The sequence below is a fragment of the Haliaeetus leucocephalus genome, unplaced genomic scaffold (assembly GCF_000737465.1).
Source record: "Haliaeetus leucocephalus isolate CR32 unplaced genomic scaffold, Haliaeetus_leucocephalus-4.0 Scaffold428, whole genome shotgun sequence".
Classification (NCBI taxonomy): domain Eukaryota; kingdom Metazoa; phylum Chordata; class Aves; order Accipitriformes; family Accipitridae; genus Haliaeetus; species Haliaeetus leucocephalus.
The window spans coordinates 6,881,208-6,903,290 of record NW_010972864.1 but is presented as its reverse complement, the minus strand read 5'-3'; the positions used below and the strand labels follow the sequence as shown (position 1 = coordinate 6,903,290).

The window sequence follows — 22,083 nt, the reverse complement described above, 5'->3', positions numbered from 1 at the left end:
CATCCAGTTTGTTAGGTGGTTGCCAACTATTCGAGACCAGAATGTAGAACTCGGGTTTGGAAGTCAATGACCATTAGTTTTTGAAGAAAAGAGATTGAAACATACTTAGTTCCTGTCTGGTATGCCATGGTTTATTGTTCTTTTCAAAATGTATGGAAATAATTTAGTATATGTGCTATTTCTCCTATTTCTCAGCTTCACACTAGCTAAAATTTTCAAGTATTGATCTTTAGTTATCCTGGGTTATCATTTATTTCTCCATATTCATACAAAAGGTATGGGAGGGAATTGCTGCATTGTACTCTGAATGAAACAAGAGTAAATTGGATAGAAGTCTTTTTTTTTTTTTTTTTTTAAAGTGTGTGCTTTTAATTTTCTGCAGAGGGACTTCTGTATCCTTTTGAGATTTAAATCTAGCATTGCTATGTGATGCTTTTTGGTTTTTTTATGATTGCTCATACCAATGAAGAGATCCCATCATGCTTTCATTTGGGATGCAAGAATCTACCTGTTGCTTTTCCTTCCAGGTTGGTAGCATTTTGAATGGCATGTTAGATCAGAGTTTTAGGGAACGTACTGTACGCAAGCAGCAAGGAGTGAAACTGGTCACAACTGTACTAAGAAACTGGGAGAAACTTGACAGCTGGTGGGCCAAAGGTTCAGCTCCTGAGAGCAAAATGGCAGTCTTGACCCTGCTGGCAAAAGTTCTGCAGGTATGTGTTGCTTCATAAAATCCAGGTAGCTTTGCAATTCTGTGGGAATTGTATCTTGTTTTAAAGAAATGCTATTTCATTCTAATGTTTTATGTTTGGGAAAAAAAAAAGAAAAAAAAAATTGAGGCTGACTATTTTTTTATTTTTTTTTAATTTGCGAAGTACAAAAAATATTTGGACAGGCAGAAATTACTAGATTTTGTTCTTCTTCCCGACTGTCCCCCCTCCCCCCCATCCCTTTTTTTTTAAACTGCTCTTATGTTTTAGCTGCCTCTTTTCCTTCTGGAGAATGGGTACAAGTGTAGAGAGTAAGCTTTGAAACTGAACAGCCTCTGATAACTTTCTTTGTTATGTTGGCATCCAGCAAGTCACAATGGAGGAGTTCTACCCATATCAACAGACTGCAGAAAGATCTTTATTTCAAAGACCTTTAATTTCTGTTACTTTGGGGTTTTGGTCGTCTTTTTCTTTCTCTATTTTGGAAACATAATCTACTTACCCTACTGGGGTTTTTTAGGAACTTGTAAAAATAGCTGTTTGCAAATATACACAAAGATCACTTATTGATAATTTTTCTTCTTTTTTTATAATTAATTATTTTAAACTTGAATTGTTTTAAAGGTATGTGTTAGGATACAGAATGTGAGCTGTATTGCTGTATTAGCTGGCAGTGAAGTGACCAGTAGGAAATCTGGCTTTGGGAGGGAGCTTAATATCTTTTTGAACTGGAAAATATCCAACATTATGATTTTGTTTGTACTGTGTAGGAGCTTTTAGAATTCTTTTTGATAGTCCTTTTAAAACCAGAATCACTCCATATGTGCTTTCTGTTAATTTAGTGTATTTTTTGAAATAAACAATTCTATAGCTCATGGGTTTTTCTTGTTCATTAATACAATGATCTCTGATTATTTAAAAAAAAAAAATCCTAATTTTTTTACTTCTTCTGTCATTCCAGATAGACTCTTCAGTTTCTTTCAATACCAATCATGAAGCATTTACAGCTGTTTTTAATACCTATACCAGTCTCCTTACTGATCAGAATTTAGGCTTAAATCTTAAGGTAAATTGCTCACTACAGCAGCTTCCCCACCCTCCCCAGATTAGAATGTTAGTTGTTTATGAAATTCCCTATTATTAGGCTTAAATTTTACCTTAGTTTGTATGGTAACATGGACACCACTTCAGTTTTTATTCTCTTGTTCAACATCCTAAAAATTGTAAATCATTCTTTTTGTTCTTCAGGAAGAAGGCAATATCACAGGTGTCATGTTTTGATTTAGGTGCTCTTTTTCTTTTTTCTTGCCCAGATGAAAGGCTTGTAATAGTTAGGAAAAAAATTACTGTTGGTTGCAAATAGTTTAGAACTGCAAAGTGTTCATCTGAGAAATGACAACTAATCAGGCTTTTAGTAAGGAGTGGCATTTCCTACAGGTCAAATTACAAACATCTGCCATGATTTTAATGTCCGTTTCTGCAAGTATGCGACCAGTGCTAATGGATTAACTGCTATATGTGGCTTGGTCAGGCGAGGGAGATAGAGTACTGCATACTGAAAAGGGAAGTTGTAAAAGATGCTGGAGCATAAGGTTTGGACTAGAAGGTGAAAAATCTTGTACTTGAGAAACAACTTTGCATGGTTGCTGCTCTGCCAGCCTAGCTTTAGCTAGACAGAGTTTTGTACTTTCGTGTACATTTGAAATAAATAAAGCTTGGGATCTTGCTTTAGCTGCCAGGTGGTGCATTAAATCAGTGACTTGTGTGAGAATGGATGCTTGCTTAAAAAAACCGATGAGGTCTTACTCATAGCCATGTTAGCCATGAGAAATTAATTAGGTTTTAACTCTCACTCAGCAGTGGCCAAAACTGTTTTCTGAACTAGCACCTGAAAGATGAGCAGCTACGTAATATATATTTATCAGTACACTGAGCTATTGGATCAGTAAGCGCAGTCACTGCTGCTATTTTGTGGTTCTATTCAGTTTGCTTTATAGTTAGAGAATAATTTATTTTTTAGTGTGATGCTGCTTTTTTTTTTTTTTCTTCAGGGCCAAACAGTGATAATTCTCCCGTTCTTCACTAATTTGACTGGAGAAAAACTTAATGACCTTAAGAACGCTCTTGATCAACTTGTAGCTTTCAATTTTCCCATGAGCTCTGATGAGTTTCCCAAGGGAACCTTGAAGCACAATAACTATGTAGACTGCATTAAGAAGGTCAGTATTTTTAACAAATAGGTAATTAGAAGCCTGAGTGAACTGAAATCTAGAAACAATGTTTCACAGGATCTGGAATTAAAGAGGGGAACACACAGTTCACGTAAGGAAATAGACTTTTCTGTTTCTGAGTTATGTCTTTATCCAGAAGTTTCATGTACAGATACACATTAAATAAACATATCCTTCTGTGCATCTGCTTCTGATCAGCATTGAAAAATAATTACATAATTAGATTGAATTGATTTGATCCAGTGTGGCTCTTTATATCATGCATTACTTCTTTTTCAGTTTTTAGATGCATTAGAATTGTCTCAGAGTCCAATGCTGTTGCAGCTGATGACAGAAACCCTCTGTAGGGACCGTAGACATTTCATGGAGGGCTCATTTCAAGCCAGCTTCAAAAGAATTTCTAGAAGGTGAGTTTAGTCTATTGGATTTTGCTCTTGTTCTCATTGCTGGTTGCTGAACCAAATGTGCTTCCTCTATTATGTTGTCCTTATAATAGTGATGATTTACACCATAAAGTTTTACATAATATTTTTAATTCATATTTTGCTTTTGTCTTCACATTTCCAAAATATTTTTGAAGTGTCAACAAGTGGCACCAACTTTTACATGACACTTCCAATACCTGGGAAAATTTTGTAAAGCCTTCTGTAAATTAGCTTGTTCTGGCAGAATTTAGTTGAAGATAGTAATTGGTTGTCATACCTGTATTTGCTATCCCTGTATAACCACGTGATTACTGAAGTTAATAGCACTTAAAACTGACAGTGAATTACTTTGTTCAACCCTTTTGAAAATATACCACCACATTTATTTAATTGAATGTTTCAAGGGTGGTAAATTGTAGACACAAACATGCTCTGTCCACAGAAGAGGTCTTCAGTCTCTTCCAAACCAAACATTCCAGTTCATGACGGACTATTAAGTAGTGACTATTTTGGAGCATGTAGTTTCCTGGACAAAGTCATTTACCTTATGCCCAAATCCCATTTTTGAAATTTTAGCTTTTATAAAATTATTCTGAACAACAGTTCATCTAGTAGTGGAACACTTGATTGGCCACAGAAGGACCTGATAATAGTGAAGCCTCCTTTTTTTCCTTCTTGTTTGCCTCTATCCTTCACGTGTACCAGATAAATTTTATTTTTTTTTTTAGGTTGGTCAGCGAAAAGGAACTGAGAAAAGTAATGATTGCTTTTGGATTAAACTAACAAAGATACACAAACAAGTTTACCATCTGTTGCAGAGTAAGGAGCTGAGATTTTCTTTGGAGAGCTCCACAATAAGTGGCGATTTAACTTGATCTTGTGTGTCTTGTAGGATGATAACCCAAGAGGGTTGGAATGCAGACAACAAAAATTTTAAATGTCACGGCAGTTTGAGACATAAATGGAGTCTGGTAAAAGAGTTTTCATCTTGAGATTTCCATCTTGTTTAGGAGCACCACTGACAAACAAGTGATACTGTTGGACACTGTTCACAAAATGTTCCAGAGTGAAGACCTTCTTTCAAATACTACTCGTCAAGCGTTTATGGATCGCTCCCTCCTCACTCTCTTGTGGCACTGCAGCGTGGATGCACTGAGAGAATTCTTTAGCAAGATTATAGTACAGGCTATGGATACACTTAATTCCAGGTTTACAAAGGTATGAACTACTCCTTTTTTTTTTTTTTTTTTTTTTTTTTTTTAGGCTTGAGGAAGGTCTAATAAAATGTTGGTATTGGCATTGGGGTGTACATTTTGCTTAACTTTGAGTGAAACACTAACTGAAACCATTTGCTTTGCAGTTTTCTGTATCTTGAAGCAGAAGTTTGTGCCAATTACATAGTTTGATTATTACTGAGAAACTTTTCTCTATTCCCCAACACACTGTTCCTTTGAAGTTCATCTATGTTTGCATATCTACTGTGTATAAAAATTGAAGTTGGAAAGTTACCTATATATATCTAAAGGGGTCTGAAGTTCTGTCAAAAGCAAAAACCCATTCTAACTTTGAAATATAAAAGCTGTATAAAATTGTAGCCTGTTATTACGTTGTAGGAGAGAGATATTCAACCTCTGTAATGAAAGCTCTTAAATTGGGTGCCTTACTTCTAGAGAAGGAAATGCGTCTTCTAATCATTGCAAAGATCCTTCAGCAAGGGATTAGGAGCACAGATCTTCCTTTCTCTGTTTACAGCCTATCCTCCAATTTAGAGTATAGTTACATGCAATGATTTTGTTGTCAGTAGAGGTCTCTGCTCTTGCTGTAGTTCTTCACTCCCATGGTTTTGCTGATGTAGCTCTTTAAAGGCAGCAGGACAAACAAGATGCTGAAATCGTCCAAATTTAGTAATAGTTATTAAAAAAAAGCTAAACCCAATACTTAAGTACATGTTTCTGTTGCTGCAAATGTTGTCACCAAAGTGAGGTTCATAAAGAAACTGATGAATGATATCCAGTATGGTGACAGGTATGTATGTTTTGCTTACAGTTGTCATGAGTCTGAGCTTTTACTTGGTATTCTACTTATTTTACTCCAATATCACTATAATGACTTAAGCCAATTGTAGTTAAGACAGCTCACCTCATAAAGAGCAGGACAACATAATTTTAATAACTGTATTACACAGGAACTCAGAATCTGTCAGTCGTCTTATCATCAGTTCTTTTCTCTGTTTTAGAAGGTAGAAGTAAGCTGAAGGCTGTTCAGTAGAAACTAGAGTAACTGTGGAGCTACTTAGGAAGGGAAGGATCCAGGAAACCTCTTTCTGAGGTTTTGCTTATTTGTTTCCAGTCCAATAAATATGCTTTTGATACACAAGTCACCAAGAAAATGGGGTATTACAAGCTGCTAGAAGTGATGTATGTGCGTCTTTCAAAAGAGGATGTTTACTCCAAGGACTCAAAAATTAACCAGGCTTACTGTGGCTCCATGAGTGTAGAAGGAAATGAACTTACCAAGACACTAATAAAGTAAGACTATTATTTCTTTTATTTCCTTTTAATTTCTAATGAGGTTTTGGGCAGATACACTTTTTAAGTATGCCATATAAAGCAGAAGATTGATTTGTTCAAGGGTAAATGTAATCTGCGATGTAGCTTTTGATTTTTAAATAGAATACACGATATTGAATTTGCATTGACAGAATGATCTCTAGCATAGACTACAATCCTATGTCATGATAACTTTTGCCTCCTGTTTTTGCCATTTTTTTTCTATTTGTTAAGCTTGTGCTTTTATTTTTGCTTTTCAGTATGATTCTTGGCCTTTAATAAGTGTTTTCACAATTTCAGTTTCAGTATACTTACAGTTTTAGGAGTATGGTTCTGTGCTGTAAGATAGGTATTTATACGATTGATGAGAAGATGGGATGGATTTAATTTAAATTTCATAATACAGCAGCAGACCCAGTAGGTGCAGTTTGGTTTAATCACCACTGCAGAGGAGGACAAAAGGTTAATAATATATATGCTATTTAATATTATTTAGTTTATTTAATATTCTGAAAAAAATCTAAGACGCTTGAATTAATGTTCTTTTTTTGTTTAGTTTTGTTTAAATTTTATTTTACAATACTATGTCCTATGAGGATTTCAAAGAATTTCTTGGCTATGATTTGCAGAAGATCTATAAATGGCTATGGGCACAAGACCTATAAAAGTTGCATCTAAACTGCTTTTCTCTGGCTAATCTATAGCATAGCTTAGCATGCCTGTCCATAATTTCTTGGGAAAGGGCCATGAGAGAGATTTATGCATGTGTTGAAACATAACTCCATCTTATCTGAAAATGGCCTATCATCATGTTCCTGACATTAAGGACTGCTACGTAAATACTTGGGGAAGTTGACTTTGTTATTGCTGAGTGGTTCCATTTTAGCATGATATACCTGTGGAGAACTTGAACGAGTCTGAGGTGGTTTAATGCTGATACTGCCATAATAATAAAGATATCTTGAAATTCTGTTGGTTCACTGGTCTCTGATTGGGGCCTTTCCTGTGCTTCTTAAAAAAAAGACTTCTGATGGTGTTTTCTTGCCTGTTTGTATTTTAAGGTCATGCTATGATGCATTTACAGAAAACATGGCAGGAGAGAGTCAGCTGTTGGAGAAGAGGAGACAGTATCACTGTGCAGCATATAATTGTGCTATTGCTGTTATCAGTTGTGTCTTCACTGAAAGTAAATTTTATCAAGGCTTTCTTTTTACAGAAAAATCAGAAAAGGTGAGAAGCTGTTCTTGCTGTTAGAAGGCTTCCAGAGCATGAGACGCAACTGACTTTACCTGATTGCAATAAATCAAAGAATCAAACCTGAATGATATGCAATTATATTAACAAATTACCCAGTGAGGCAGTAGAAGAAGTCATAGCTGACTTTTTTGCATCCTTCATGCAATTTGAATTGCTGATGAAGGTTTTACCATCTGTTTGGGAATGGGTGAAGTAGTGATATATTTACCCTGTTTTCCCTCCACTCTCAATCAGTTTTCTAAAATACGAGGAAAAAAACCTATCGTTTAAGTTCTCCAGTGCTTAGAATATACTTCAATAAGAGATACCCTCTTTACGGAGCACATTGTCTGTGCTGTCAATTCTTGAGTAGGTGAATAGCAAAATTTTCTTTAAAGTGTTGATCTAGAAGAGAAAATGTGCTGTATTTTCTACATTGTATGTTAATCTGTTGTTTTTTAAGAAGAAATAAAATACATTCAGAGGAATTGTTATTGTGTGCAGCATTATAATTTTGGTATTTCCAAACATGCTTCGGTTTGCAGAACTTGCTGATTTTTGAAAATTTGATAGACCTGAAGCGTCAGTATACATTTCCTGTAGAAATTGAGGTGAGTGAAATTTCTGGGCTTTAGTGTTCCTGAATAAAAAATTAGTATGGCTTTAACAGTGTAGTACTGTAGACCAGGTCAATTCTCACATAGAGAGAAAAAGGATTCCATGGTGAATAAAAAATTGAGTACTCCTCTAATGTTTTAAAATAGATTTTTCTGAGAGAAATCCAGACTTGAAATTTAGAACACACCTGCAGTGCATGTGACTTTAATATACTTTTTAGCACACTTACTCTGGTAATGAACAGCTGTAGGAATAAGTAATTTAGCTGTTGTTCTGTAGCATTAATTATGAACAGAAATCCCATGTTGTAAATGACTATATTAAATGGGTTTGATAATTTTTTGGCAGTTCTGTAAATAAATAATTGTAAATAAACTGTAAATAAAAAACCTTAATTGTCAAACTTTATTTCTTGCTGTTTAGGTGCCTCTGGAAAGGAAGAAGCGGTACATTGCTATTAGAAAGGAGGCCAGAGATGCAGGGAATAGTGATCAGGGTATGAAAGTCATTTATGACTATGAAAAAAATGCCTTCTCATCTTTCATACATTGTTCATTGATGTGTTGCTAATTGGCTTCTACAGTAGCAGGAACAAATAAAAGCATTCAATGTACTTCATCTAGCAACCAATTCCTACCTACCCTCAAGTTTTAGTGGCCAATAAAGCTTTGTTTCTTGTAATTACCTTAATTAATGGTCTATTCTTTTTCCTATTTAGATGAACCCAAGTATTTAGCTTCTGCATCATACATGATGGATAGCAGCTTGAGTGAGGAAATGAGTCAGTTTGATTTTTCTACTGGAGTGCAAGGTTTTTCTTACAGCTCCCAAGATGTTACAGCTAGCAGCACTCATTTCAGGAGAAAGGTAATTTAGTGACTTATGTGCTGTGAGGAAGAAAAGTTTTATGCTTTCTAGCAATTACATATGTCTGTTGGGGTTGAGAATGAAATTTGTAGTCTCTATTTGTTCTACTTGACTGAGAATGTGTTCCTCCAGAAGATGAGGGAGGGGACTTGAGCTGTGTTCTGTCTGTCATTTTTCTTCTTCCCTCTCTCCACTGTCTACAGCAGGAGAAAAGCAATGCCCTACCTTGGGTTTCTAAAGTTGAGTGAGTGAAGTCCAGGCTGAGTGTAAGAAGATGGCTTGTGACTTTGTGCACTCAGGGTTATCCTGTGATGGTTGTATTTTGCTGTTAGGCACCTGGATTCCTCATTTCCTTCTTTCGGTCTTTGAAGGCACTTGACCAAGCTGGTTGTATCAAATGCATGGAATAAATGATCAGACACAGTGTTATTTTTATATCTCTGTTGTGGCACCTTGTATGTAACTGTTGCTTTTGGAAGAACAGCATCTAATATTTTCCAAGACTTGAAGTTGTGTTCCTTCTGCAGTCAAGAAGTGTCTCATCAACAGTAATACTGATAGGATAGATATCTGCTATAAAACAGAAAGAAAGCTTGTAAAAGTGTCATAGGCACTGAAGATGAAATCTATCAAAATAACTGTTAATGTTGGTAAAGATAAACTGTTTCCAAGTTTTGGAGCAAGGAGGTATTTTAGCTGCAGTGAAGCTAAGGAGAAATGTAATTCCTATCTGCTTTGTGTAGTAATGTTGTAATTTCTAACTATGAACAATTTTCTTTTGTGATTCACTCTGTGTAGCAAAAGAGAGAGCTGCTGTGGTTGCTAGTCAGTGTGAAACAGCACATCTGTAAAAATAAGGCTTTCCCCCCGTCAGAGGTGTTAACGTGTTCATTCAGCTATGAAATGAAATAATTTCTGTGAGGTTCATCTAACTCTTCTTGCTTCCAGCAGTTGCCACACCTATCCTGGCAGGTAGTAAAGTCAGAGTAACATGAGGTTGACATCTGTCGGCACAAAGTAAAAGATGGGCACAGCTGGTACATATATTTGGGAGGTGTCTGTTTAAACAACACATTTGATGTATTTCCTGTTGTGCACACTGAGTGTATAGTCAGATCTGTAAACACAGATAAGATCAGAATGACTTGTGGCATTATCAAGATTTTTTTAAAAATAGTGTTGTTATTAATCATAGTAACACTTTTTTTTCAGGAGGCCACAGAATACATGGTTTTAAATGATGAGATGGAACTGGAAATGGACGAACTCAACCAACATGAATGTATGGCTTCTATGACCACTCTGATTAAACATATGCAAAGGAACCAGATCACACCCAAAGTGGAAGAGGCCAGTATTAACCAAAAAGTTGGCATTTTTTTCACTAATAATACCAAAAAAGGGAGTCATGATTGAATCCCTTCATTTATTAATTTTCTTGGCTATGTTATAATGAGACCTGTGTGGCTCAAGCTGGAGGCTTTTTGGTTTGGTAAGCCTGTGTGTTCCAAGAAGTGAGTTGATTTTGGTAATCTCTTAAATTTCAGGGGACAGTTCCAGTAGATCTTCCTCTTTGGATGAAATTTCTGCATGGCAAATTAGGAAACCCATCAGTACCACTAAATATTCGCCTCTTCATATCAAAACTTATTGTTAATACTGAGGATGTGAGTAATTTCTTTGTCATATTTTTTCTGTTCGCATAAGTTGTATTACAATATCAACTGCGTAATTCTTGTGGGGTAGACTATTTCATCAGCTGAGACTTTTGGGGCATTCAAATTGAGTAGTTTGCCGTGATAAAAGGGAGTGCATTCATAGCCCAAAATTCCAGGTAGTGCCAGTATTTTGACTGTAATATAAATACTTTTTCTCCTAAACTCTATCTCTGTAAGTAGAAGGTGTCCACAATATGTGTCTTCTGTAAACTATAAGTGATTCATTGATACTGGGCAAAAGGTATGGCTGATTATGTTTGCCATCTCTGCAGAAGCAAATATAATGGTTTTTTTAATGGTCACAAATGAGTCTTATGGAAACCCTTAGAGCTAAATGATGTTCTGGTTGCAGAAAGATATTAAGATACCATAATGTGTCTTTGCCTGAGAAGAAATGTTTTCTAACTCTCATTTTTGTGTAAAACATTCTCGCCCTATTTGATATACTGATTTTAAAGTATAATGTTTCTGTCTGAAATATTCCAAATCCAAAATACAAAAAGGCTGAATTTCAGAATTAATTCAAGAAGCTTTATACCCTCTTAATACTACTTTCTTAGTAAAGCTGTCTGAAATGGAAGGGTAGATGAATGACATACTCTTTCAAATCCTTTAGGGACAGGTTTTCTGCATAAGAGCCATATTATGTGGGCCCAAGTGAAATAATTTATGTGAATATTTAGTTAAAAGTTTCTAAGCAGAATTGAGGAATGTAATTATGGATACTTTTTATTTTTAAGTTATTTTAAAATTTTTGTAGTTGTTGCTTCAGAGGTTAAGCAAAGCGATAAGCAGTTGATTTAGCAGTCTTAACCTGTAATGATTATTGAATAACAGGTTATTGAATGGTTGGATAATTTGTACTTGATCACTGATTCTTCTGTTTTCCTTAGGTTTTCCGACCTTATGCAAAGCAGTGGCTTGGTCCATTGCTGCAGCTTGTTGTTTCTGGGAATAATGGGGGAGAAGGGATTCATTACATGGTAGTGGAAATAGTAGTTACTATCCTTTCCTGGACAAGTGTAGCCACTCCAAAAGTAAGGAAACGTGAAATTCATTTTTGTTATTATTGTGAATATTTGTTAAGGAATGAGTGAGTTTATTATGCACTTATAATAATTTTCTACATGAGTCCACTGTTTCTTTTAGATATTAACTTCAAAAATAGCTTATTTTCTTGCTTTGTTTCATAAAACAATATATGTCTTCATGTTGGAGTCACTATGTTTATTTTTGCTCCTATTCGTTGTAGGGGAATATTAAGGATGAGATTTTAGCTAACAGATTGCTTGAATTCTTGATGAGGAGTGTCTTTCACCAAAAAAGAGCTGTGTTCAGACACAATCTGGAAATCATAAAGACAGTTATAGAGTGTTGGAAGAACTGTCTCTCCATACCTTACAGGTAAGCATTTAGACAATTGCTTTCTTTTATCAATATTTCAAGAATATAAGTGAATGTTATCAAGGGAGATGAAAAGGTAAATTCAGCTGCAATAGTAAACTTTTTGTCCCTAGAGTTGACAGTAGAACTTCAGAACTGAACTCTCCAAAGGTTGTAACTTAATTTGTAAAGCAAGGAGAGACACAGGGATGACCATGTAGAGGATTACAACTGCAACAACAAAAGCAGGAGTAATATCTGCAAAGACTTATGTTTTATTTGAAATTTTGGGTATTATCACTGAAAATTGGTGCACTCTTACTAAGACTTCTGTGATCTGCTGTGCTCCTGAACTTGTTGCAGAGAATTTGTGTGGGCTTACAATCTCTTTTTAGGTTTGGGGTTTTTGGTTTGGTTTTTTTTGTGTGCAGAGACTTCTTCGTTGAAGCTAAATACTTCTTTCTGAATATATGCTTTCTACTGGTTTTGGTGGGAGTGTATATGCATATATACATACTTTCTGCTGGTTTTGGTGGGGTTGTATGTGTGTATGTGTCTGTATATACACAGAGAGTGAGTGATTTATGGTGTGTATATTTTGGGGGTTTCATGTATATAATTACTTTTATGTTTTTATCCAACAGTTTAATATTTGAAAAGTTTTCTCGTGGAGACCCTGATACAAAGGACAATTCAGTGGGAATTCAGCTGCTGGGAATTGTTCTTGCTAACAATTTACCTCCCTTTGACCCAAAGTGTGAAATAGATCGTGTCAGGTGAGAAATGCAACTTTTTGGCAAATGATTTTGTTAAAAGCTTAAGACAAAGAGAGCAAGTCTAACTTGTCAGTATGAAGCTGGATGGGAGCTGAATTGCTTGTTGGAATCATTTGTCCCATCATGCCTTTGCTATCGTCTGTCAGATGTAATGCTTTTCTAGCTGCAAACTGCAAACCACACTTATTTTGGAAAATATGGAGAAGGATATAAGCTTTTTTACAGTGGGCCCCAGGGTTGCAGTTTCATGGGATTTAACAGAGTTGGGAATTGTGAAAGCAGGGATTTGAAACACTGCAGGTGGAAAATCCATGTTGTGCTGTATTCATCTCTTTTAAAAGCAGTTACTGTTCCCCTAGGCAGCTCAGGTGAATTTTTTTCTTTCAGTTTAAAATTGGATGCTTGGAGTAGTGGCTTACAGCAGGTCTACCTTTTGTGTTAGGTATTTTCAGGCTTTGACCAGCAACATGGGCTTATTAAAGTATAAAGAAGTTTATGCAGCTGCAGCAGAAGTGTTGGGACTCGCTCTTCGATACATTGCCGAGAGAGAAAATGTAAGTGAACTGTATTGTGTGTTTGACCATTCCTGTCTTAATGCTATGTACATCTTTTATATGACTACTCAGTTCAGCTCCAAAAACGAATGTATTTAAAACTCAGCAGTCTTTGTCCAACAGATTGAGTTAAAGATTTAAACTATTAACTCAAGAGGAAAAGAATTTGAGAGCAGACGAAGTGCAGAGTTTTTGCCCTGTTGTTTTGGAGCTAACAGTGAATGGTCTCTTTCTGAGGCTTTGTTCAGCTTTTGCCAACCAGCAACACTGGCATGGTACATTTAAAGTTGGGGGATTTTTAAAGGGGGGAAAAAAATGCAAGTTGGTAGGTTTGGGACTACCTTTTGAATATCTGTATCTGAGGGTGTTTAATAACTTGCAAATTTTGATGTAAAATTTAAAGGTATTTCATTTAACTTTGAATCCAGTTATTTTCTAGGTAGTGGATAAGGTGAATGCAAAACTTACTCACTAAATTCTACAGTATTAGAACTAGGGGATAGTGCTTAATGATCACAGAAATCAGTTTGAGACAGATACTAGAAGTACTTCTTATGCAACAGTTAGTGAATTTCAGGAATTTGTTGCCAGAAGAGGTTCTAGGGGTAAGTAGCATCAGCAGGTTCAAAGAGAAATTAGGCAAATTCATGCACCGAAAAAAAAAAAAAATTAAAATCCTTGAACAGTTTCTAAAAACAGTAGACAACAATGTACACTCTAAGATCCTTAATCTAATGATGGATGCATGTTGGCTTGTATGAGAGAAAAGGAGGACAAAATGCAGCTGGGCTCATGTGCTCCCCCTAAATATCATTCTGCAGCTGCTGTTGGAGAAAAAAATACTGAGATATTGGCTAGGTGGATTATTAGTCTGATGTTGTAGGTCATTCTTACTTCTCTTGCTACTATTCTTACTTCTTTCCTCACTTAATTGCATTCTGGTTGTTCTTTCACAGTTTGTAGAGCATATTTCATAAATTGAATTCCTGCAGTCTTCTCTTTCAGCCTTCCAAGCTCCATTATAAGCAGTATTTTGAATAAAAGAGCAAAGATGTTGCAAATGTTTTATCCTATACAAAGCTTATTTCTTTGACATTAAATGAAGGTTGCTGATTATTTTTCACCTTTTCACTAAAAATTTCTGGTGTTTTATATTCATTACTTGGAAGTCTGCCATACTGTATGAGAAGCTACTTATTATTTATATAAGCATACTAAGGAACTTGTATTCCAAAATTAAGCTGTTGGTTCCAAACCAATCAAAGGAAGCTCACAAATGTATTGTTTAAGCCGGTAATCATGTGTTCCAGCTAGGCACAGCTGTACAGCAGCGATGAAGCACCGTAAATGTCAAGACAAGGCCGGTGGATCTTGCCTAGCGAAATGCACTAGAATGAAACAGTACAGCAGCAGAACTATGTGTCATTAAGTCTATGCTTGTCTTACTGCCTTTCTCATTTTCAGGTACTTGAAGATCCAGTTTATGATTGTGTCATAAGACAATTAAAACATCATCAGAACACCCAACAGGATAAGTTTATTCAATGCTTGAATAAAGTTGTTAAGAATTTTCCACCCCTTGCTGACAGGTATGTCATGATTTACATGTATGTTCACTGTAGATCTAGACGAATAATAGAAAATAAATTGCTTTTCTTTGTTGGCTTCTGGTTATGTTAAGGTTTATGAACGCAGTGTTCTTTTTGATACCCAAACTTCATGGTGTGATGAAAACCTGCTGTCTGGAAGTAATAATGTGCCGGGCAGAAGAAGTACCTGATCTCTACTTGCAGTTAAAGAGTAAAGACTTTATCCAGATCATGAATCATAGGTGAGTGGTCATGTGATTACAAATGTGGATACATAGTCTAGATTTCTTGATAATATTTTCTGTGCTGGCCACAACAATTTTACATTCAGAAGCATTTATAATTCATGTTCACTTTTTGGTCACTGCTTTCCTAATTTTTGCTAATGGAATCTGGGACTTAAGTATTAAGATGGTTAGCTCACTGTGAAAAACAAACAAAAAACCCTAAATAGCGTTAAGCTGAAACACCACTGGGATGTGAATTTCTGTAGTATGTATTAGTTTAGTTATATTCTTACTCTTAGGTTGAACTCAAAAGTATTTACCTAAAGCCCTTTATGCAAAACCAAATATTATTGCTAAAACCTAAACTGATCTTCTGGTTCTGTGTGTAACAGTGAAGAGAAAAGCAATGTAACTATTCTTTTTTTTCCCCTTCTCTTTTTAGGGATGATGAAAGGCAAAGGGTTTGTTTGGATATAGTGTACAAGATGCTATCTAAACTAAAACCACTAGAACTTAAAGAGCTTCTTCCTGGAGTGACAGGGTTCATTTCTCACCCTTCTGTACTATGTCGACAGTGCATGTATGATATTCTGATGTGGATTTATGATAATTACAGGTGTGTGTTCACTCCAGATGTTGTCTTTCAGTGGTTTCTCACAGGCAGAGTGAAAGTGCTTGTGACACTGTCTTCCAACTTCATGTCCCTCAGTGTGGGATTTTTCCAGTTCTCAGAAGAATAGACCCTGTGGTTTGCCTAAGTAGCTCTGGCCTCTGGTGGCAATTTTATCACTTCCACTAAGGGACAAATACTTAGACCTGAACTTTAGCCCAGAACTGAGGTGTTGCATCACCACAGCATGATGGCATAAGAGGTCTTAGCTCTGATGCTTCCACTTTTTCTTGTTGCTGGAATTTGTAACTAGTAAGAATTGTACCCTAGAGAAATTTGCTTGTAAGTAGAAGGTGTATTAAGGCACTTTGGCATGATCTGGATCCCTTCAATCTGGTAGTATAAAGGCCTTCTTTCTGTTTGACCCCTTAGAGTAGGGAACAGGCATGGACTCGGTTTGAGAAGTGGGTTGCTGTTGAATCATCTAACGTAGTTGGGTTCTATTATGTGCTTTTTCCCAAGACAACTTAACTATTTGAATGGATAATTATTGTGAAGAAAAAGTATAGTCAATTCTTACTCTAGCATCACTTGGGAAAAGCCAGTTCTCTGCCTTTTTCTCAGTTTTAACTTTGCAAACTCAGAATTACTTCTGTTTGGCCTTTGTAATAAATACCTAACATGTATTACTTAGATTTCTGATTTTTTTTCTTTTCTAAGTAGTGGAGAGGCAAAACGTTTTTGGCCATTAAGACCTCATGTTATGTAAAAAATGCAGTGTTGTCATGCCGAGTTGAGATTTTTGAGAAGAGCAAGTTCCTCCTTTTCTCCCACCATCCTCATCCTCTTATTTTACTATGGATTGTTTGAGAGAAGTCATTAAGAGACATTTTTCTCCTACCATTAGTGATCCAGAAAGCCAAGCAGATGGTGATTCTCAGGAAATACTCAAACTGGCAAAAGAAATGTTGCTTCGAGGACTAATTGATGAGAATGCTGAACTGCAGTGAGTAAACAGTTTTGTCAGGACTGGCTGAAGTAATGAATCCCTAAATTGGTCTTTCTTTGTTTATAACAGAAGAGTTGATCCTTAGAGGTTTTTTAAGTATTTTAATATTAAAGCATAACAGTGAGATAACATTATTTCCCTTTCTTCCAGTAAGTTAATTTATAAAATTGCATCCCATACTTTTACACCAAATTTAAGTGAAGCATAGAGCTTTTGAACAAACTTCTAAGCCATGGAGAAGTTGTTTCAGTATGTTAGACCTAATTCTGCATGAATGTTCTAGTGTTTTTGAAAAACAAGAAGGCCCTCGTTATATACAAACACACAAAAATAGATTAAATGTTGGAGGATGTTGGATTTTTTTTAATTTTTTGGTGAAGCAAAAGATAGGAGATCTCTGTGCTTCTCCAGCCATAGCACTTCTCAAGAGGAAAACAACTCAATAGAAATAATTTCAGAGTACACCTTTAATATTAGTTGAATGGCCTAGAGCATGATAGATGAATGAGGAATTTGGTGTAATTCAATGGAAGATCCATGGCATGAAAGAGTTAGTTGAAGGCTTTATAGTCTTACTGTGGTTTTGGTTTTTTTAACTTGACTTTTTTGATAGCATTGTGTTTTCTGGTAGCGGATAACCATGAATAACTTTATTCCTTGTCTTTACAGATTAATTGTTAGGAATTTTTGGAGTGATGAGACAAGGTTACCCACAAATACTCTTGATCGCATGCTGTCATTGTTAAATTCTTTATATTCCACCAAGATTGAAACACAATACTTGAGTCTAATCACAAATTTTCTGCTTGAAATGACTAGCAAGAGCCCGGATTATTCCAGAAAAATATTTGAGCATCCACTGTCTGAATGCAAATTTCAGGTGAATTGTAATTTGTTATCCTGCCTGCAAGCATGTGTTGAATTCTATTCCTTAATGTAGTTACCACGTGGACAAGAATGGTGTAGCGAAGGAGACTTTTGAAATTGTGTTTTGTACTCCATAGTTAACAGATGCAACAGTTATGGGTTATGCACAGTATCAGAAGTTTGATTTTTGTAGGGGCAATAATTTGGCTTTCTTTAAAAAAAAAAAAAAAAAAGATTTAACTAAAATAATTATATATACCAAGTATGGTTGATATATAGAGTTCTGAAATACTTAAAAAAGAGGGTAGTCAAGAGAAGCACCATAAGCTGGAGAAAAGTTGTGAAGAAAAAAGAGTACTGGTACAAGAGCTGTAAATCAGTCCTCAGCTGATCAGCCCAAATTAGCTCAGCAAAAAAGCTCACTGTGGAGAACTTTTATGTGTTTGGGGTTTTTTTATAGTCAAGTTCTGCCCCCATACCTGGGATGATGTTTTAAATTCTGTGCTTTAATTTCTGCTATCCTGTATCAAGGAAGGAAGGCAAAAAGCCTCCATTCTTACTGTTCTTATTAAAATCTTTCTGTGTTCATAGGACTTTGTAATTAATTCCAGCTGGCGTTATCAAAGCACTGTGCTCACACCTATGTTTGTAGAGACTCAAGCTTCTCAGAGTATCCACAGGAATTTATCACAAGAAAGATCCTTTTCAGCTTCTGGGTCAGTCAGTGGTCGAGTAAGGGCTACCCAACAGCGATATGAATTTACACCTACACAGCATGTCAGTAAGTCCAGACCAGTGTCTTCTGAAATTTTCTTCTTTGCTATGGGAGTGTTTTCATTCTCTTCATTTCTGTCGCATATGAATTTTTAATGTAAAGGTGTAAATGCATTTAATATTTTGTTTTCAAGGGCTTTTTTTTTTTTGGTTTTGACATCATGAGAAAAAACATCCAATCACATTTTTATTAGTCTCATATGTATTTTATGTTCTGCCTAATGTAAAAGAAGTTTGTTTCTTACCTAACAGCTTGAAATCTGTTCTGCCCATAAACACGGGGAATTATATTTTTGGGGAAGGAAAATTACCTGCTTCGTAGATGTTTTCAGTTGATTTATATGTGGATATGTCACAGCTTTTTTACAATTTTTTTTTTTTACAGGTGGTAGAAGTTCTTTTAATTGGCTAACTGGAAGTAGCATTGACACGTTAGCAGAGTATACAGTTCCTTCATCTTCCGAATCCTTGTCTTCATCCATGCTGTTGGTTAACAAACAGAGTGAAAAATTTAAACAAGTAACCTTCAAACCAGTGGGGCCGGATTTCGGGAAAAAAAGGTTGGGTTTGCCTGGAGATGAGGTGGACAGCAAAACTAAAGGTCTGTAAGCCTTATGATGCGATTTCTATGTAAATACGACATTTTTATAGACAATCTTTGTCAGTTATTTGGCTGACAGTCCATTATCTTTGATATATTCTAACTGAGGTTCAATTTGAGAGATTTTGTTTTCAGAACTGTGTGACAATACATAATGTGTGGCAAAAGCTAGAATTGTGCTAGGAACTGCAAAACTATATGTTGCTAGACAAAAGAACTGACTAGATAAGAAACCAGCTGATGCGATCTTTGCATTCCTACCTCTCCCTAAGATAATTGTAGCATGAATGTCAGAGAGTTCTGTCCCTTCTGTTTTAAATTTAACTGCTTTTCTCTTTAAAGAAGAGATCTCTTTAAACATACTTTTCCCAAACAATTTCAGCTGTGCCGACATGATCTGCAACATATTGCAATCTGTCATTAAACTACCTGCTATTTTCTGAGACTGCTCCTTCATCCACCCAGTCAATAACTGAAAAATATCAGTACTGTTCTGGAATGGCTTAGGCTCCTTCTCCCCATTTCCTCCCCATTTCACCCTTGCCTCCTTTGTCATTAAAATTTTGACTGGAAGGATGAGAGTAGGAGTTCAGGCAGAGGGCTATAAAGATAGACCTTTTCAATACCTGAGAGGTGTTTCAGGGCAGTTTTGAATGGACCACGCTGAAGTACAGAAACAGAGGGATCAGTCTACCTTCCAGTCAGTCCCTGGTCTTCTACCAGGACAATACCAGTTATAGTGGTATGTTTTAGTTAGCTCATTCTTCTTTCCTAGGAAGTGGACTGAAGTGAGCAATCTGTAAAGTTGCCTTTCTCCATGACTGTCCTGAGCAGGAGTTGATCCAGTGACAGCTCTGAAATAGTGACTTAAAAAATATAGTACTGTATTTTTATTACCCAATCTTTGAATATATTTAGCACCTCTTCCATGTAGGAAGCTATATACTTCATGGAATATGGTGCAAATGCCATACTTGCCTTTGAGAGCTTGAAATAAATCTGTCATATGGGACAAATCTGTTCATGAATTTTATTGTCTTTCCCAGTACAATAGTCTGACCCCTATACCTCATCCATGTGCTTTAAGTTTTTATGTAAATGCTTATTACCTCTTCTCCTAAGAACACCTTCATTTGTTCTAATTTGCTGTCTTGTTGAAAGGCCTTGCCTTGAGTTGTTGGATATGAAACTTAGGAGACTAGCTGGTAAGCTAGTAAATAAAAAGGTGATGTTTGTTGTTATATGATGCTCTTGCCTTAAATCTGAAGTTTGCTTGAGAAAGGAAAAGCTGTGGACATGATCGTGTGTTCCCTAGGTATTGAAGAACGAGCAGAAATTCTAAGACTGCGAAGACGGTTCTTGAAAGACCAAGAGAAACTCAGTCTGATTTATGCTAGAAAAGGTGTGGCTGAACAGAAGAGAGAAAAGGTTTGTCAATTCGAATAAGTTTAAAACCTTAAATCCCAATGCCATTTGCAGTCTTGTACTTCATCTCTAGAAGTAATTCTGTGAAGAAAAGGTAGGTGTAAGATACTTGTTCCTACTTCAAGAGCTTTAGAAGGTTTTATTTGGAAATCATGCTATTTGTGTGCTTAAAGTTAAATGATGTTACTTAGCATGAGTGAGAAAAGAGCTGGATGATAATGCTTGCAGTCTACCACTTAATGTGTATGAAGTGATTTTATGTGATGGAGTCCCCAGTGGCAATGGGAAGCTCCTTTACAGTTGTCATCCTGGAAACTAGGCTCCTTGAAGCTATAGTGCTCTGCAGAAGTAGTTGGAGAACATTATCCAGTGTCTGAAGGTGAACTAAAAAATGCAATACAGCTGATGGACTAACCAGAATTGTTGCGTACTTTTAACCTGAAGGAAGGTCAGTAATAATAATTTGCTGAGTGTTTATCAAGGCCAGAAACTTAGTATTATGTGGGTTTCCTGGTTGTGTTAGGTACTTACAATAAGTTTAAGTATTTTTAAGCTCTGTAACAGTTTTTCAGAGGTTCATGTTACTAAAAATAACATAGATTATCGTCCAAAAATGATAGCAGTTAGACCAAAAGCAAAGGAACCCAGGATTGAGAGCTACCAGTTTGAGACACTCTTATAATTCTTTGCAGCTGCATACAACTCCGTAAACAGAATTTACATCTGGAAGAACCACACAAACACCTATTTTAGCCAATTTATATTTACTTGCAGGCTAAAGCTACCATTTCCTCCCACCCTGCAAGAGAGAACCTGTCATACCTGTTCTGTATGACAGTCCAAAATACACCAACAAAACCCCCTGTGATATTCCGCAATAAAAGACCAGAAGAGGCTATGAATGCTATCAGGACCTCTTAAACTTTTCAAGAGATTTGTTGCACTTAAACACAAATGGAACTTGGTGGCTTGCATTAATACTATATCTGATGGGGCAAAACAGGAAAAAGTAGGTCCTGAGCAAGAAACTATTTGGAAATAGCTTTAACAGTCCTAATTTCTCCCAGCATGTTTCTCTTGAAAGTTTTTTGAAAATCATCCCTTTGAAGTTGTGCAGAGGAAAAACGGGCTCAAACAGCAAAATTACAAAGGATTTATAGAAGAGAAAAAAAATCTTCAAGTTTTCTCCTGTTTCCCTCTTCCACTCTACCAATGGTTATATTCACCCATTGTCTGCTGGTTTAACTGGTAGTGGTAGTAGTTAAAAATAAAATCCCAACCTCTAAATTTACTGCTGATTTCCTTACAGCATATCAGTGCTATGAAAAGGAAGAAAGACAGAGGAAGAGATAAGTTCTGTCTATATCTGGTAGTAGCTCTTATTCAATTTAAATGTATTCCTTTAAGCCTCAGCAAAAGGCAGGGCAGCTATTTAACAACTGCAGCTTACAGAAGTGTTATGGTTTGGTTTAAATTTTACTAGGAATCAGTTCTACTAGGTTCATCCTTCTTCCTTCCCCTTCCGATCCCACTGTGTGAAATAAAACACACTGGCTTTAGGAACTTCATTTTACTCTGCACCTGGGCCAGGCTAAGAACCATCATATTATGGACTACTGTGGCTCAGCTGGCAAACAGTAACTTATTAAACCATAGCAGCTCACTAGTTGTCAGTCATAATAATTCTCTTTAAAAATGACTTACATACTACCTGTATGGAAGCAGGAACTACAAGGCATTAATATTAAAAGTTAATTACTGAAGTAAGTCTATGAACAAGACTTTGGAGTTTTTAATTGACTAAGATAATTTTGGGTTTAACCATTTTACAGCTTTATAGAAAAGGTATTTGTTTAACAAATATGGCAAAAGTTTATAAAATACTTCAGAAATGCTCTTGCTTATTTTGTCTTA

General features: G+C 36.0%; 1 protein-coding gene across 11 annotated transcripts in view; it reads left to right on the top strand.

Moving 5' to 3' along the window:
* The window catches only part of PRKDC (protein kinase, DNA-activated, catalytic polypeptide), an 86,723-nt gene that overhangs the window by 34,482 nt on the left and 30,158 nt on the right, over window positions 1–22,083 (top strand). For all 11 annotated transcript variants that reach the window (XR_774798.1, XR_774799.1, XM_010574379.1 and 8 more), the window contains 24 exons: window positions 528–713; window positions 1,672–1,776; window positions 2,762–2,929; window positions 3,221–3,348; window positions 4,377–4,584; window positions 5,716–5,894; window positions 6,977–7,145; window positions 7,697–7,762; window positions 8,193–8,265; window positions 8,488–8,636; window positions 9,849–9,986; window positions 10,184–10,303; window positions 11,248–11,391; window positions 11,607–11,758; window positions 12,382–12,513; window positions 12,956–13,067; window positions 14,532–14,656; window positions 14,749–14,898; window positions 15,326–15,499; window positions 16,401–16,499; window positions 17,172–17,382; window positions 17,961–18,150; window positions 18,529–18,744; window positions 20,060–20,172. Coding sequence is in view for 9 of the 11 variants with exons in the window: in XM_010574379.1 (XP_010572681.1) it covers window positions 528–713; window positions 1,672–1,776; window positions 2,762–2,929; window positions 3,221–3,348; window positions 4,377–4,584; window positions 5,716–5,894; window positions 6,977–7,145; window positions 7,697–7,762; window positions 8,193–8,265; window positions 8,488–8,636; window positions 9,849–9,986; window positions 10,184–10,303; window positions 11,248–11,391; window positions 11,607–11,758; window positions 12,382–12,513; window positions 12,956–13,067; window positions 14,532–14,656; window positions 14,749–14,898; window positions 15,326–15,499; window positions 16,401–16,499; window positions 17,172–17,382; window positions 17,961–18,150; window positions 18,529–18,744; window positions 20,060–20,172 (3,507 nt within the window). In the remaining 2 variants the exon portion in view is untranslated. The remainder of the gene's footprint in view (window positions 1–527; window positions 714–1,671; window positions 1,777–2,761; window positions 2,930–3,220; window positions 3,349–4,376; window positions 4,585–5,715; window positions 5,895–6,976; window positions 7,146–7,696; window positions 7,763–8,192; window positions 8,266–8,487; window positions 8,637–9,848; window positions 9,987–10,183; window positions 10,304–11,247; window positions 11,392–11,606; window positions 11,759–12,381; window positions 12,514–12,955; window positions 13,068–14,531; window positions 14,657–14,748; window positions 14,899–15,325; window positions 15,500–16,400; window positions 16,500–17,171; window positions 17,383–17,960; window positions 18,151–18,528; window positions 18,745–20,059; window positions 20,173–22,083) is intronic.